At 41.3% G+C, this 17,935-nt stretch overlaps 1 protein-coding gene across 1 annotated transcript; it reads right to left on the bottom strand.

The window, feature by feature from the left end:
* Nucleotides 1-630: 630 nt before the first annotated feature.
* rac2 (Rac family small GTPase 2) lies at nt 631-17,645 on the bottom strand. Its single transcript, XM_036552244.1, has 7 exons — nt 17,496-17,645; nt 10,925-10,996; nt 9,976-10,093; nt 8,831-8,893; nt 2,837-2,996; nt 1,613-1,745; nt 631-981 (listed from the first exon to the last, which is right to left on the bottom strand). Exons 1-6 carry the CDS (start codon nt 17,528-17,530, stop codon nt 1,615-1,617), a joined length of 579 nt encoding a protein of 192 aa, XP_036408137.1. The 5' UTR covers nt 17,531-17,645; the 3' UTR covers nt 631-981; nt 1,613-1,614.
* Between the last annotated feature and the right edge of the window lie 290 nt (nt 17,646-17,935).

Raw genomic sequence — 17,935 nt, 5'->3', positions numbered from 1 at the left:
TCCTTTTGTTTTTATTGCCTGGTTTTTCATTCTCTCAATCACCTTGTCAGTGAAAAAGAAAGTATAATGATTGTTTGAGACAGTGATGAATATTCCATTCCATAGGTGCCTTTTGATCCATGGGCAATTTTATTCAATCAGAAACACTTTCCCCTTAAAGACTGATCTGAATCAGACAGAGGACAACATCAGACAGTCAGATAAGAAACTTCAGGATCAGATCTCCCCAACCTTTTCATCGTTATTGGCTATTCAGCTCAGCCAGATCTACTGTGTGATCTCAAATCCAGTGTGTGTGTGTGTGTGTGTGTGTGTGTGTGTGTGTGTGTGTGTGTGTGTGCGCGTGTGTGTGTGCGCGTGTGTGCGTGTGGGTTGGGGGGGGAGGGTCGCATGACTCAACAGGGTACTGAAGACAAAGCAACAGTTTATTTGGAAACAAAGATATTCAACAGAGAGATTTATTCAATGTAAATTTCAGAACAGTGAAATTAATTAAAATAGTATTAGTTTAGTAGTTGAAGTATTGACCAAGCCCAAATCCTAAAGGCCACCAGTGTCTAATACAAATATCTTATGTGTATACACTAATTTCATAACTGTAAAAATATAAAATAAAAAACTGATCTCCTCTCAGCGGTAAATGAATAAGAAGATTTATAATTATCTTTTCTCTGATATACACCTGTCATTTATGTAAACTGACAAAGGTAAAAACTTCCTATACAATTGCATGTGCAAACTCCTGTGCAAATGTACACTACAGTATGCTCACATAAGTCTCTGGCAGATACAAACATACAGGAAACACCACCATGATTTCTTAGGTTTTTTAAATATTACTAAGTGTATTTAGATAAGCAACTGAAAATAAATGAGAAAAAAATGTATATATATATAAAAACATGTGCACAGACTAGCAGACCTTGTAGTTCCACTGTGGGTTCGTCATATTCAATTCTTTCTGGGGTAAACAAACACATCCTGGACAGAGTAAAAAATAAATAAAAATAACAGTCAGGAAATCATACAGATGGTTAAATGCTTTGCTACCGGCACAAAATGGGTTCAAAAATGGGTTCAAATGTGTAGCTGGCAAGACTACTGTAGAATCTAGTATGTAAGTTACATATAAGTATTTTGATATCACTGTGTTATTACCATGGTTAACAGTAGTGTTACCATAACTCACTATTAGATATTGCCCTTCAGACTCTATTCCGTATAACCATCTAATGCATCTCATAGAGGTTCCCTCATAAGATATAAAAGAAAACCTACCTTTTAAAGTCTTAAATAGGAGTTTTTATGTCTTACACAATGATGAAGTCAGTTGTCACAGAAATCAATTAAAAACAAGCAAATAAAAAAAAAAAAACTTGTTTGAACTATTTGCTCAAAGTTAAGAACAAAGTGCAAGGCAGTTGAATTGAATTAGCAGAATGTGTCTGCAGATGCTTATCTGGTTATAATTCACTGAGGCAGTTATAAACCTTTTGAAATAGGCTTTTTAAAAAAATGTTATTTAAAGCCGTGCAGCATTTCACTAAATAAGGCTGTGAGCTGCACACAGACTCTGCCCGTCTCTGTCTCTCTACCGCCCCCTGTCTCTTACCCTTAGAGGAGCTGGCACCCTCGTTTCTTGACCTTGGTGGGCTGGGGACACAGTACGGCTCGAATGGCCTCATCGAACACAGTCTTGAGCCCCCGCTGCGTGAGGGCGGAGCATTCCAGGTACTTCACCGCGTCTGTCCATGTGGGGAACAGATAGAGCACGGTCAGCCACAGCACCCCCTTGTAGATAGATGGAGTGGCACAGATATGCACAATCCACTCAAAATAATTCCTTAACTTTGACTCAAGAATAAATCCATGTTTTTTTTTCTTGCTTTGAGTCACAAACAAAACCTGGACTGAGCTTCCACCGGAATGGACGCATCTGGAGTGCACCAGAGTGCATCTGAATGTGAGTCAAAGTTAACGGTTAGTGTGAGTGAATCCAGACTTCGACTGTGGGCAGAACCACTCACAGACGCAACAGTGCCTCACAGAAATGAGTCAATCACAGACTCTGAAATACCCACATATGCAGAGTCACCCACAGATATGGCACCAACGACTCTTTGCATAATTGTCACTCTACAGAAGTCACAGATCACTGTATATGAGGATTATACACATCTTCTTAAACATTCTATTCTAGTTTGAAAAGACATTCATTCCTACTAAAGCCATCAAGGAAAAAGTATCTTACTTTGAAAAAGGGGAAATAAAGATGTTACATTTTAATGGAACTCTGATTTCCAACTCCATTTTTGTTCCCAATAAGTCTTGTTACATCAAGTATTTAATTAGAAGATACTTACCTTTTCTTATGTATATGCCAGTATATGTATTATGCAGTATTGGCTTTGATTACTTTAATTACAATAGCGATGATTAGCGTTAATTGTACACATCCTCTCACATAGCTTTTGTGTTTGTACTGCCATTTGTATTTGGGAAGAGTAATTACAAAAACATCTCATTCATGCTTTTTGTGAATCAGCACCCCTGATTAAAAAAAAAATCACTACCGTCTCTTTCCATCCATGTCTATCTCCCTAGATTCCGGGAAAGAAAATAAATCAATTCCGAGCAATTCCTCCCAAATTGTAACTTACCTCCTGGGGCCTTGCCCATTCTGGGCTCCGTGCCTCTCTCATCCCTTGTTTACTCTCTGATACTCTAAACCCCTTTCCAGCTGCACCTCTTTACATATAATTCCACGACAGCTAAATCAAACAAAACAGTGACTCTATGAAAATATCTGAAAATGTACACACAGTGACAGGCCTACCTATCTCCTTGGCCAGTGCTAGGCCTTGTGGGTAAGTGATGGGCGCCAGCTTCTTCTCCTTGAGCTTCTCAATGGTCTCCTTCTCGTCCCGCAAGTCCAGCTTGGTTCCCACCAGGATGATGGGTGTGGAGGGGCAGTGGTGCCGCACCTCTGGGTACCACTGGCAGAGAAACAGAGAGGCAGAGGCTAGGTTACCTGGAGTGCCAGGAGGAATGGGCGGGGCGGGGGGGGGTTCAGGTTGGGGGTGCTCAGACACTCCTATGTATCACCTCCGCTGTCTGGTTTGTCTTGTCATACACGTGGCAGAGGGCTTATCGTTCAACATCCACCCTAAACCTGACATCTGACTCACGGCGTGGTGTTGTAACTTTGCTCCAACACTGAAGGATCAGTGCTCAATCACGGTGGCCAAGTTGCAGATCGATACTAATCTTGAAATCAAAGAAACTGGTTGAAGCCCTGTGTGCGGCTGGGTGGTGCTGGCAAGTACTGCCTTGGGCAGTGGCTCACTACATCACTAAAGACATTTTGTTTTTCATCATGATAGCGTTTGTCAACAACAACCCACCACCCTTCAGCTGTCGAGCATCTCTCTCTGTATCATATCTAATGATGGGTACATACTTCAAGCTGGGATTGGGGGGATAGATACTTAAAATAACTAAATTATGCAGTATATTAGTGACTCACTGTGCACTTTATTTAAGCTTGGCATTAGAGCAATTCTTCTGTCTAATCGTGGAGACACGGCAGATTTATAAATGATTTCAGCTGAATAAAAATAGCAAAAATGACATGTTTTGCACCACATGGAAAGCAATAGTTGATACTGAGCTGAAAGTGTGCTATATAGAGTAACAAACACTAGCCTAAAACAAAGACTAGCTTTGAAATCCCAGCTGTGAACCTTTAATTAGCACTAATAGGGAAATGCTACACTGAGCTATTTGTTACTCTTTCCTGAGGATTTTTAACTTGTGTTTGCCTTTGTTTTTTATTGTTTTTACTATGAATATTGCAAAAGCACTACGCTTATTAACAAATATGTTCAGGCAACGGCAGACAGCCACAGTCAATTAAAATGAATGAAAATGACATCTTAAATCAAAAATCTGGTCCCTTAAATCACTCCATAGACAAATCGTGGGCTGTCATGGTCATTAACTATTCAAAATCTGTTTTCCCGAGCGGCCAAGTTTAGTGCTGTAGAACGCTCAACAGCCCTTAGCAACGACGGGACCCTGGCAGCATTCAGCTCCCTCCAAGGATACTGTCAAAGCTCTGACTCTCCCACTCACCATCCACATTGTCTGCCAGCACAAAGCAACCATCAAACCTTGAGCACCTCACAAAGACCAAGGCTGAACGAGGATGCACAGGCTGATAGAGACGCAGCTGCCTTTGAAACCAGAAGTAATCATGGTCAGCCTCAGCGTTATTCTAAGCAATTTTCTGAGAAGGGGAAAAAGCAAGGACAGGTAAGAAGAATGCTACTACTGGGCTTTTTTTAAAAGACTCCTGCCTACAGATATTATGGTATGTCATTTCTGTCATGTCAGAGGTCATACTCTATACTCCCCCACATCCCTGGCTCATTTTCCTTGTATCCTTCAGGTTCTAAAGGGGTAAATTCATTGTAAGCGCAAACCTGCAGCTCGAATGAAATATTCCCCAGAGAATTTAAACTGATGCCCCATTGCGCCCGATGCCCAGTGTCTCGTACCACAGGTCAACATGAATCAGATCACAATTCGAACCTGCATAAAGACTACGTAAGTGCAGCGTTGTGTAAATGTTGTGCAACAACAACCGCAGCAAAAGGGTAGCACCAGCTCTTGATCCCAAGTAGTGTTGCTGTGCCAGTCCTCAAACAGTGTGGCTGCAGGTTGCTGAAATTATCGTTCAGAAAGGCTGCACAGAGCTAAGCCACCCATAGATAATCAGGTTTCAATTCCAGGCAGAAACTTTAATAATACTACTCGCAGGACCCACATTCTGCATCCCCAAAGATCCAGAACATACTCCAGACCGAACGTAGACAATCCTCCTGCCAGTTTTAACCAGTCTGCAGGCATGGTTACAGACCTACTGTCAGCAGTGATAAGCACACAGGTGTGTCTGTTGAATTGTGGAATTAAGTTCCAATAGCTTAAAATGAGGACTAAACTGTTGAAGAACATGGATTTCCACCGCTTCATGTTTTGACATAATTTAAATTTTTACTTTTTTTTTTTTAATTTGATTGCAGGACTTTTGGGTAGAAGTATGATAAAGCATAACAATTAACAATTCCATGCTGAATGCTGGGCCATATGTCCATACTATTTGAAGGGATTGTTTACTCTGTAAATTTATAAATACATTCATCCTTATTGATCACATATGGACTAAAATCAGATTTCGATTCTGGCTGCCTGTACACCACTTTAGCCAAAATGTGACTAGCTTATTATCTTCAACTGTGTTCGTGTTTGTTTTAAAACCACATTAATTCATAATTAACTAAACCAATAGACCAGAACTTGTAGCTTCTCAGATCTGTGCTAATACATACGCATGTCAACTCGCCTTCATACGCACTCCACTGCTACTAGTGACCTCGTTAATGAAAAACAGAAAGCAACAGCAGTTTTTATCTCAACATGCCATCCGCGAGAGAGGCTGAACAGAGTGGAGCATGTGAATCTACAGGAACCCTTCCGCCCCTACACATATGTGCGCTTGCCAGTCTTTAAATAGATCCTAATACATCTCCGGAACCTTTTGAGATCTACCAGTACTCTGTTTGCATATGGCCAGTGTTGCCATGACGACTTCTTGGGAATACTGGGTGGAAAATAAAGAGACTGAAAAGAAGGAGAAGAAGATGAAGGAGAAAAAAAGAAACTACTTAAGGGTTTGTTTGGGAAAGAAAGTGCATCTATTTGCATAAAGGCTGGAGAAAGGAGATTGTGTGTGGTGTGGACCTAATCACAAACCAAAAGGACTTTGTAAACTCATTTCTGTTTGAACGAGACTTTGAAAAGCCTTTCAGTCTATCAACACATGCCAACATGGCCAGCTTTATGTTTCCTATCTCATTTATACATGTGAAGCATGTGATATGGCTTATACATCAACGCTTCAGTACAACTACAATATATCTCATATCCAAATGGCTTTAGAGGAGCCTTCATATCCCTTAAAGTATGTAGCTGATCTAGGTTTTGAGCCGCTGGACAGTCTTTCATGGTTGCACCATTTGCTGCTTGTGAAGGCCGTACACAACATCGCTGCTGTGTGAGTTTCCCAATCATTGTTTTTCCCAATCATTGTTTTATGGGTGAGGCGGCTTTGCGGATGACCTTAAGTGTACTTGTGATTTTGTGTTCACTGTGTGAGCATATCCAATTTCTAGACCTTAAAAGTCTTTTGAACATGTAAACAATTTCAGCCAATGACAAAAGTCACTACTGTTAGCATTAAAGATACACAGGAAATAAGGCATATTCATCTAAACATTTTAGAAGCCATTCAGTTTATATGATCTATATGTAACAAATTTCAACAATTGCTTTCCATTTCATAATATTGGGAGTTTGTCAGTCACTAGATTGAGTTTATAAAAGAATGAATTAATAAAAATGTGTAAATCACTACCACTTGCTTGATTTCCCTATTAGATGAAGCCAAATCACTCAGCTAAGCACTCAGGTTCAATATGAATTTTAAAATACTGCCCTTTGAATGTGTGGGTGTATCATTTTCAGGTTTGACACGGTACATTTAAGCTATTCATTACAATATAGCTGTCTCTGTCTCACTCTGCTATGACATGAATCATCCATTTTTCTGACACTGCAGTTGCTTTACGGTGACATTTATCAATGACATCACAAAGCGGAGGTTCCTCCTCATTTACATAGTCAAACAATAATGTTGAAAGGAATCGCTTGGATAAGGCATCACTGATCAGAATGCCAGAGGAAGATTATATTACAACAGCAGCTTCGCAGTGGAGAACACCTGAAAAGCGTTGATCTTTGCTACTCTGGTGTTTATTTTACTCCTTCACACAAGTCACTGCACGTCGTATATCCTCAGCTTTATGTCATATTGGGATCTTCAGAGAATTGTAGCGATACATAACAATGATCCCAATGATGCTTTAAATAATACCTCTTTACAACATTTCCCTGTTAGTAGCAATCAGAGGTTGAATAACTGAAGGTCATTGGATAATTATGAAATCAGCCCACAATGTCATTATATTATGACTGCACTGCAGTAGTTTCAGGTAATGCCATTTTGAAACAATTCATGGTTGAAACGAATGTTTTTTTTTTTTTTTTAAGTCTTTCTCTAAATAACAGGGCTGGCTATTAGACAGGATGGGAGCTAATTGCTAGGAGTCACTGATCACGTAGAACCAGGTGGATTAGGGAACAGATAATATGCAGGAATCTTCTCAGACTGGTCTTTAACATAATTTCAACATAACTGGCTCAATATATTGGATTGAAATTGTGAAGTTTTACTTTGACGAACTAGCTAATATTATTCTGTCCTTGTAGAAGGAGGTATCACATGTGATTGCCACAGGCAGTACTTTTGAAGGTTATTTCAGGGAAATTGCTTTCACTCTTGCCATCAACAAATTAAGGCATCTTAACAATATTGTCTTTGTGTCGAGATAATTCAGATCTATTAATCACAGGGTAACAGTCTGAGTGAAGGCCATATCTTATTTACTTACAGCACACTGCTTTGTATTTAATTAGGAAATGACATCCACTAAATGACATCCACACTCTTCTTATTTAACCTGGCATGATTCACACGTGTCCATTGCAAATTAATTCGTGTAAGAACTTCTAAAAATGTCCCACCACTATTATCATAAATCCACTAACAAAAATGACAACGTCAATTCATTTATGCTAGCCTTTATATCTGATAAAGAAGATAAATGTGCAGAAATGCAACCTAAACCGGTACTGTTTGGTTGCATCAGTTTGAAAATCTAAAAGCATGCATATCAATGTTCGAAAAAAGACATCTCACTGTGAGTCATCAAATGATTTATGCACATTGACAGTGGGGAAATTGGAATGGTATGCGGGGGACTACAGGGAAGTATACAAGATTCCCTGTTGTAGGCACTACGTAAGAAGACAAACAGCATTATGTGCACATCGCCATCTAGTGTATGGATGGATAACTGCATAGACAGTTACTGTTCTTTTTGAGCTTGTCAAAATCAGCACTGAGATAATGACAGAAACGGTAACTTAATCACTCAGAATTTACTGCTACTAGAATTTATAGTCAGTCTGTTGGTGTGTGTGTGTGTGTGTGTGTGTGTGTGTGTGTGTGTGTGTGTGTATTACAGTGGACACCAAAGGATCATTAATGATCATTGTTTTGGTAATCTCTGCTGGAATCCCTGTATGATTCACTGTCTGTTGATGACACACCTATCATGTTGGTTTGGCTGTTATCTTACTGAGCACACTTCAGAGAGCATTCTTCAAGACTAATCAAACAGAAGCACAGTTAACTGTGGTGTTAACTGTCTTGAAGGTTTTGTAATGAGGCCAAAGGGAAACTCAGCAAAGTGGATATGAAGACAGAAACCCACAATAAGATAATGTACAGTGAGAGCAGAACTGTTGTGTCCACATGTTGTTTGGCTATGTTTCTGACTATTGCATTTCATATCTTTCAGAGACAGCAATGACTGGCCACATGCACTACCTGTCTGCACAAAGAGATAAACACATAAAACATACATAAAAAAACTAGAGGTAAGAGAGTGAGACTTCATGAACACCACAATTGCTTGAGCTATGATGTGCTGTCAATCACTCACATGTACAGACCAATTAAAAGGCTTCACTGTCCTTTGCACAACATTGTGATTGGTTCACATCTGCCAGCTCTGATCATTTGGGGGTCTACATCGCCTCACTGCCCCTATTTTTAACGTGAGGTGATCTCACGGCTCCTACTGACCTTGGCTCTGACGTTCTCGTATGAGGCTGGGCTCACCAGAGAGAAACAGATGAGGAACACGTCCTGAAAGAAGCACAAAAACACACACAGATACGTGAGAGCAGCACTCTGCTAAGCACACACATTAGAGAGATTGCAGTCTGTAAAAGCTGGACAAACGCGTGCACACATGCATGCGCACACACGTCAGCACTACATTCTGTTACACACACACCCACATTATGAGAACAATTAAACTAATGCTTGCATAATTTCCCCCATGCACACACACACACACACACGCACACACACACACACACGCACGCATGCACACACACTCACGCACGCACGCAGGAAATTTTGTTTTGTTCATGTTGTTAAGGTCCTGTCATACTACCCAAATTAACTGCTGTGTCAGCAATGACATGACATAGGGCCTGGAACCTGAGTCCAGAGCACGAGGAAGATTTTAATCATTAAACTGCCATTTGTGTTGACTTCCTCTTTAGCTCTGGGTGACCTTTTTGCCTACCAGTCAACCTGCAAGTGCTGGTGGAGATTCATTGCAGAACAGATGAAGGTGATTATGTGCTGAATGAGAAAACCAGCTACAATGTATTTATGTACTCCCTTAACTAAAAGGAGGAACACATTCCTTCCTTGCAATGAGGATGTAGATCAGCAAGAAGGTGGGCAGGGATGAAACGCAAGGCAGAACCAATGGGCCAAAGATAATGAGGATCACTGTACTGCAGGTGGCCAGATTGAGGAAAAAAAATCTGCATTTGCATTTTACAAGTAAAAACATGCTGAACGTGGGAAAGGTTTTTATAGTTTGAGTGAGAAAAGCAGAAGGAGAGAGAGAAAGAGAGAGAGAGGGAGAGGGAGAGGGAGAAAAAAGGAAGCATGGACTGCCAAATATTTGTTTTCTTTCAGTGTCAAGTGGCCAAGAAAACAATCTGTTGTCTGATAAAACGTGTGTGTTGTACCAACAGGAATTCTCTGGTTGAGAGAGCAAGCGATTCGATAAGCACACAGATGCAGTGTAGGTAGGGTGACAGAGTGGCAATGTGAGAGCTTATAACACTCAGAGAGAAATTTTTAGCGGGTGTTGAAGCCATCCTGCTGGTGACAGGTGACGCGGGGGTGTGCGCTGTGCACTGTACCGTCTGTGGGTAGGACAGGGGCCGCAGTCTGTCGTAATCCTCCTGTCCCGCTGTATCCCAGAGCCCCAGGTTGACCGGTTTGCTGTCCACCATCACATTGGCAGAGTAGTTATCAAACCTGCAAACGCACAAGCAGATGTCGTGAGGTGCAAACAGCGTCTTCCAAATCACCAGACCTGGGTGGCTGTAATTACTTAGCAGCTTTGAATACAGCCTCCACCTGGGTTTTGAACCCATATCATTCTGGCAAATAAAACAGGTTCTGTGGGTAAATGGTGACAGATGCTAAAAGACACAGCATGGAAGTCCCTAGTGCAGAAATTACAACGTTGAGCTGCTGTTGTTCAGGCATTTAATTTACATGTTTTCTACAGGAACATTAATACTTAATTCAGATGTTATGAGTGTTCCGAGGTTCCTTTTTTTTTTTTTTTTAAACTAGAGTGTTATTCTAAATCCAACCCGGTGTTCAGGATATTATAAATCTACCACCAAAGGTCATGGTGTTCAGGCTTGACCTCAGTGTTCAGGATGTTATAAATCTACCCCCAAAGGTCATGGTGTTCAGCTTTGACCTAAGTGTTCAGGATATTCTAAATCTATCCCCAAAGGTCATGGTGTTCAGCTTTGACCTAAGTGTTCAGGATATTCTAAATCTATCCCCAAAGGTCATGGTGTTCAGCTTTGACCTAAGTGTTCAGGATATTCTAAATCTACCCCCAAAGGTCATGGTGTTCAGCTTTGACCTAAGTGTTCAGGATATTCTAAATCTGCCTCAGGTAGTTTATTTCTGACCCAGTGTTCAGGATTTTTTTTTCAAGATCCAGTGTTAGGGATGCTCTGATTCTGCCAGTGTGTCCAGGATGGCGTACTTCTGGCCACATGTCTGGCCAGTATGTTCTATGACAGCTTCTTTTTGCTGTTGTATCTTTGTGATGCTGGCACTCACACGGTGGGAATATACTCTCCAGGGAAGGCATTGGTGGTGTAGCTGATGAGAAGGCAGGTCTTTCCCACAGCCCTGAAACACAAAACACATTCAATCTGAGAGCAGGAGAATGATCTGCAGAATTAAATAAAAAAAAAAAAGCCAAGCTCAATCGAACGCGCTTTGAAGTACAAAGATAGGCGAATCAAAATTCAGAGTGCCCTTAACCGGACGGGAAATCTCCCGCGCTTATTCGCTGTAGTGAGAAAGAGATCATTTTCACATCATGAAAAAATACCATCAGCCTCCTGCCTCAAGAGCATCCCCCTCAGCTGCTCAGAAAATAGCCTTACACACTTGATTTTTCAAGAGTTTTTGTATTTCAGTCTTGTAGTATTGTTCAGTGATTTCCCCAAACGTGGCAGGTCTTAAAGGGTTTTAGGCAATGACCCAACTGTGAATCAGAGCCTGGTCCTTTCAATACACAACCAGTGCAACAGAGCAAAATAGTACCGAATGAAACATGTCATCCTGCCCCACAAGAAAGAGGGCAGGCATTCCAGGGTCTTGCACAAGTGAGCCTGCACAGTCATGAACCTGCTGCAGCACAGCACAATTCCAGGCACTCCTTCTCTCTACCACAAACGCTCCGTGTTGCACCGAAATAATCTGAGTGGATTGCTACTTACACAAATACTTGCGTGACACCCCCATAAGCAAATTCAGTTTCCGCAAAAAAAAGACCAGAGACTACCAATGAACCTTGCCTGGCTAAACATCTGCATTCATAAACCTAAATAAGGCAGTGTAAAGAAGAAGAAGAACAATGGCAAATTCCTAAGACCGACATGCAGCAGAAAGCGTGTACAGACAGGAGTCTCGGAATGTTGTGCTCTGAGACATTCTAAATGAGGACATTTAGATATAGCTCAGGGGCATTGGGAAAAAATGGATCTGAGGCAACACATATGAGGTGTAGAGACGAAAAGATTCATTTCAGTTCAAATAAGACTTCAAGACAGTCTCATCCAAGGGGCTGTTGTGGGCACACCTAGATCTCTGCAGCAGGCAACACAGGGAAGATTTTGGAACCTGGAACCTGGTCAGGGGTATCAATCACTTGGTTGTGATATGATGATCCTGCCTAAGCCATGAATATGTCCAGTCTTCTGTCCAAAACCTGGACCTAAAATGAGTGTCACTTATTGATGGCAAAACAATTATTTACATATCGTTTCTCTGGTTTCCTATGATGTACAACATGCAAACAACAAAAATAAAAAAAATCTGGTCACTGTATGAATGGAAGGATCTTTGTTATCAGGGAAGTGGTTGCATCAGAAGTACTGGGGAATTCTGGGATGCAGGGGTGGCTCTCACAGTCCTCATATGGTGCTACATTGAGTGTCCCCATTCAAAGCGGAACTTGGCCAGAGTGCTCTGAAGGTGGCGGAAGTGGCAGTGAATTTCAGAGCGTGTAGCCTTGGCTACAGAATGGGCCACATGGTTCACAGTGAAGTGGGAGAGTGAGAGAAAGAGAGACAGAGTGAGAGAGAGAGAGAGAGAGAACGAGAACGAGAGAGATGGAGGTTGGCTCTTTCCTCTTTGAAACTAAGCTGCAAGCGGTTTGAAGAAAAAAAAAAGGGTTGCCAATACCGATCCTGTTTTGGCACTTTGACATGCTGACTCAATCACAAACTAGCATGATGGGGAGGATGCTAGGTCTTAACACGTTTGACTCAGTTCGGGTCAGGTTGCTCCGTTACTCATCTCATCCTGAAAGACACAGCTGAGGCGGTAGAACACTGAAGGACCTAACCCCTACAGCAATAAACCGGCTCTGTTCATGTCTGGGTTGGACAAACAAAACTCTAAGCAAATCTTTAAAATCTCCTATAATCCACCTGATGCATAGAATTATACATGCATAAATAAATATAAATAAAATACGTCATATATCACCTTCACCCATCACTTGCTGTATTTTTTTTGCTTGTATGCTTGATGTTTTGTTTCAAGATTATTATTCAGTGCAGAGAATTAATTTGGAGATTTTATGAGCTTTGTTATCATTTCACAAAGACCCCTCCATCAACTAAACCCAAAATGACTATAGCAGCTATTAAGATCAACAAACCCACTGTCATTTTTTTTCCGCTTTTCAACCCAAGCATTTTATTAACAAAGTCATTTTAATGAGAAACCGTCTCAAAATCTTAATTGGTTTGTGGCTCTGCAATTTGTTGGACAGATTAATTTGTGTTACAGAGTTGTCTGAGAAGTTTGAAATGAAGAACAAACTCATGGCCTTTTTTGCCTCCCTATGTGTGTTAAGACTGAAACTTTTGCCGTTTGGTTTTTTTATATTTCCTTTAGCAGGCTGATTAAGAATCTTGCAAGCCCTAAATCCTTGATAAGGCCTCTTGGTCCTTCTGTTTCACTGCCTTCAAAGCTCTTTGAGATTCCCTATCTGATAGGCCCTTCAAGGGCCTGAGCCCCTTGAGAAAACAGCAGCACAAAGTGAGGTGGCTGCCAAAGATGTGACATGATATGACAGGCACCCTCAGGCGTCACGGCTGGCAGGAGAGCAAGGCGCTTTAAGACCCGCTCTCATGGCGTTCGGCTTAGGTGCACGCCCCACTCTCATGCGCTCCTGTCCCGGGCCGCCACAGGCCTATCTGTGTGCTGTTTGAGGTGCATGCTAGCATACTGATTGCTTCCTATGAAGCTGTAAGCTAATGCACAAACTACTTCGTTTTCAGCAGTGTTAAGCTCCACAGTTTCACAGAATTGCATAGGGGAGAAGAGCTTTGTTTTTGTATTTTTTGTAAAATCCATAGTTTATTTTATTAAATTGTTTTTTAAAAGATATAAAATGTAAATGTATTATAGCGTTCTGAGAGCTTGATTGTGAGATTGGAGCTTGAGGCTTGGCGTTCTTATTAAGATTTCGGTTATTATTATTATTATTATTATTAGTAGTAGCAGCAGCAGCAGCAGCAGCAGCAGTAGTAGTATTAGTAGTATTCACTAACATTCCATTAATTTTAGTGTGGACATTTGTGTAAAGTAGTATTTGTACTCTACCTTCCCTTGTAAGTCGCTTTGGATAAAAGCATCTGCCAAATGAATAACTGGAAATGTAAAATGTAAGTGTTTTTTAAAAAAAAATTGGAGCCCCATGAACAGGACCTTCTGTGTGCTAATGAAATTATCCACTTGTTTTTTTTTTTTTCAAGCGAGGCCTGCCATTCATTATAGGGCTCTCCATCTGCTTCCAACTGATGCACTGTATTTTTTCAGTTTACGAAGAGGAGCTGTCCTGCTTGTGGCCCCCCCTGTTGCTGGTGCGCCCCTTGTCACTATTTGCACAATGAGAACACTGCTAGTTCTGTTAGTTCATTATGTAGGTGACACGATGAATGCACTTTAAACGATTGGTAATCATGATTGATGGCGCTGAGTTCTCCCTCTCTCAGGCCATTAAACTTTATTGACTCTTGTGGCTCTGTGATGTTAATGCCTCTGTACAGAAGCTGACTCCAGGGTCAGAAAGTTTATAAAATCAGAAAAGACCCATCCTTCCTTGTTCCGTGAAAACTGAATATCCCAAATTGCAATACACAATGCTCTGCATTCCAATAACATAAAACTTAATTAAATAAATAAAATGGGAAAAAGGACAATATCAGTCCACTAAAAACCAAAGAACCAAAGAAAGACTTAACTGCATGTCATACAAGGCCTAACTGTATGCTGATGATCATTTTATGCAGAGACTAAGGTATATATGATGAAAGAAGAGTAAATTTAATGCAGCTGGGTAAGAAACCAGTACTCAAGTGCAAATTTATTTTTAATAATATTATGCACTTTATCAGGCCACTTTCTCAGATATTATCTTAATCAGAACATTTTACATATGACACCAAATCCTCTTGGCAAATATTTCCAAAGCTTTCAGGTATTTTCACATGCTACATTAATTCATCACTTCATACAAACAGAAATTTCTTAAAGTACAGATTTCATTATTTTCTCATTCCCCTGGCCTTTATTTTCCCTCTCACTACATTCACAGTGTCACATATGAAAATTGTCATGGATCTTAATTTCACCCAACACATATGGTTGATTTTTTTTTTGGTTTACGGATGGTTCAGTGATTCTCAGTGAGGTCTTTAAAGACCTGCCTGTTGCTGACCCTGAGTTAGCCGCTACATAAATTATGTAGGATTCCATTACCCAGCTTGCCTTGCGCCACCGTGTAACTCTCACAGACAGCCCCCGGTGGGAGGGCTTCTACACACAAAGGCGAAGGAAATGGAAAATGAACTAAAGCGAACAGGGCGAGCCGAACCTGCAGAGATCAGACAGAGGTCAGCTGGGGGTTCAGAGCCGTACTGAAAACTGATGTCTGACCCAGCCTGTGATGTGAATCTGGACATAGTACAGATTAGGGTCGCACTCTCTAAAAATGGTTACAGCTTCCACACCATCTAAGCCAGTGGACTGGGTAAAGTGCAAAGGATTTCATGGATTTGCAGGTGTCCTTTCAACTTTGACCAGATCTGGGGTGGGGCGGGGTAGAGCGGGGTAGGGCAGGGCAGGGCAGGGCAGGGGCGCTTCTGGAAAAGAGCATTGCATCTCTGTAAAGGGGAGCCACCAATTCAGCCACTTTCTTATCCAGTCACTTGGGGTGACAGGAGCACTGTTGAAACGCCGAGAAAAACAGAAGAGGAACTTAGCTCACAGGGCGTGCAAGTCAAAATAGCACAGGAGGAACTGATCCATTTCAAAAAGAGCCACGCAAAACAGGAAATACTTAGAAAAATGATAGGCTGCACTTCTGTCGAAAGGCCCTCTATTTCTTTTTTTTTCTCCTTATCTTTCACTCTCTTTGGTGCTTAACGTTATCGTCTGTGGCTACCTTTTTTCTTTCTTTCCTGTACTCCCTCTCTCTCTCTCTCTCTCTCTCCCTCGCTCTCTCTGAGCCAAACTTTCCAGTTCTATCTCGTTCCAACATCTCAATCGCCCTCTGCCTCTGCATCGGCTGCTATCTTTCCCAATCTCCAGCATGTCATTAGTGTCACAGAGCCACTTCCTGCTCTCCAGGCCAACCCAGCTTGTCGCTGTTAGGATCGTTTCTCCAATACACACTGAAAGGGGCCGTGGTAAACATTTTAATCAGACCCTCTTTTCAAAGGTCCTTTGGGTATCTGAGGTGAAAATTCTCACGGAGAGAGTTTATACGCTCTGAATGGAGCTGGGGATTATTGCACGGCGTATTCCTTCTCTAATGAGCTTTGTCCTTGCCATAAAGGTGTGATGTTGACACACTATGCCAAATTGCAACACTAATTGCCAGCTAATTCTGTGTTCAAAGCCTATGTCTCTCCACCAGTCCTACAGTTACATTTCTCCCCAGGAGAGTTACATCCTAGCCCCAGTGATTTCTGTTTACAGTCTACACATTGCAACTTTTTGAGTGAAACTTTCTGCTCTCAAGAGATGTCAGCACTGATAAAGTCATAATTTCATCAGAATTTTAAAGTGTTCAGTAACATGCTAACAAAAGTGAGCTCTTTAGCATTTCTCAGATTTAATTTCATAGTACACCAAAACTGTCTATTAACATGGGGTAATATTGAATTAACAGGGTTCGCATCAAATCTCTGCCGTAACTCTGGGCCTCCTAAACTCATGCTCAAACCCCAAGCCCCTCCCACTAAACATAGCCAATTCCGTGACCCCAAACACGACCCTCTGCAATCCATCAATTGGCACCTGGGGAGGGTGATCAAGACAGTCTTATGTCGATAATTCAAAAAAGTATTTGCCTGGACATTGTCACATTGCTTACCTGATAATTACAGAGGAAAGAAGTTTCTTAACTTTAGCGGATCAATGGGTCAATGGCTTCCAAAACTGTTGAGATGGGCTCAAAGTGCCAGCATTGGTGTTGGGGGAAAAAACCTAACTCAAATACACGCACGTGGCAGCAAACATTCAAAACATACACTGCTATGCTCTGCCTCTTGCTAAATGCAAATGCCTATATATGTCTGCGTATATACTGTATAAATGAAATGTCAGTTTGTTTCTCATAATTGCTTGCATGATCACTATCTGTAACTGTCAGAGAGAACAAGATAGACACACAAGTTTCAGGTAGTCATACCACTGAGTTTTAGATTATAGGCCTATTATACGTTACATCTTAGTCCTGTACGAGCGTACGGCTCTCTGAAGGGCACATATGACAATCGATACGTAACCATAAAAGCAGAGCTGGAATACTAGGAACGCAGTGAAATGTACAACCTTAATAGAAACTGCGCTGCGTTGACACGCCTTATCACTGCTAAAATTCTGATTAAGTATCTAAGTTTCAACGCGTAGCCAAACTGTAGGCTGCTCGTGATTATCTCTTTGTAAAAACATCAACCACCAATAGCACACAAATAACGCGTAAAAAGTATATAACAGTTCGCCGTAAATGCAGTTGTAGAACACCTCCGCATTTACACACACGTGTAACTTACAAATGAGGAAAACCGAACAGCATAGAAAAAATAGTTAAACAACTTACCCATCGCCTACCACCACACATTTAATAGCTTGCATTATGCCGAAGCTGGATCAGCTTTTAAAAACGTTATGAACTGCTATGAAAGGAAAAACACGAAGTTTTGATGTAGTACAGGAAATCTCTCGCTCTCCTTCCCTCTCTCTCAATCACTCACACAGTAGACAGCAATCAGACAGCAGTCAGCACACACACAGACACACACACAAAGCGCACACCGAACATAGTTTCGTTTCATGCCTCATCTTGCGAGCAGGCGGCCTAACGTGTCTCAGTTTGTCATCTAAAAGGTAAACGTGAGAGTAAAAGGAAGATCTCAAAAGCGCAAGACTGTAGAAGTACAAGTACAAGAAGTACAAGGATATACTGACACTGATATACTGACACAAAACAACTAATTGACATTTGCAAATGTATAGCCTATATGTGCGTGACCGTGTTAT

This window comes from Megalops cyprinoides, chromosome 19 (genome assembly GCF_013368585.1).
Source record: "Megalops cyprinoides isolate fMegCyp1 chromosome 19, fMegCyp1.pri, whole genome shotgun sequence".
NCBI lineage: Eukaryota > Metazoa > Chordata > Actinopteri > Elopiformes > Megalopidae > Megalops > Megalops cyprinoides.
The sequence above is the reverse complement of the archived record's forward strand: the minus strand, read 5'-3'. Positions and strand labels throughout refer to the sequence as shown.

Coding starts and splice junctions, on each gene's coding strand:
- rac2 (XM_036552244.1), bottom strand. CDS start 17,530: ATGCAAGCTATTAAATGTGTGGTGGTAGGCGATGG. Junction 10,094..10,924: donor GGAGAGTATATTCCCACCGT/GTGAGTGCCAGC, acceptor GTGCGTTTGCAG/GTTTGATAACTACTCTGCCA. Junction 1,746..2,836: donor AGCACTGGCCAAGGAGATAG/GTAGGCCTGTCA, acceptor CCACATGGACAG/ACGCGGTGAAGTACCTGGAA.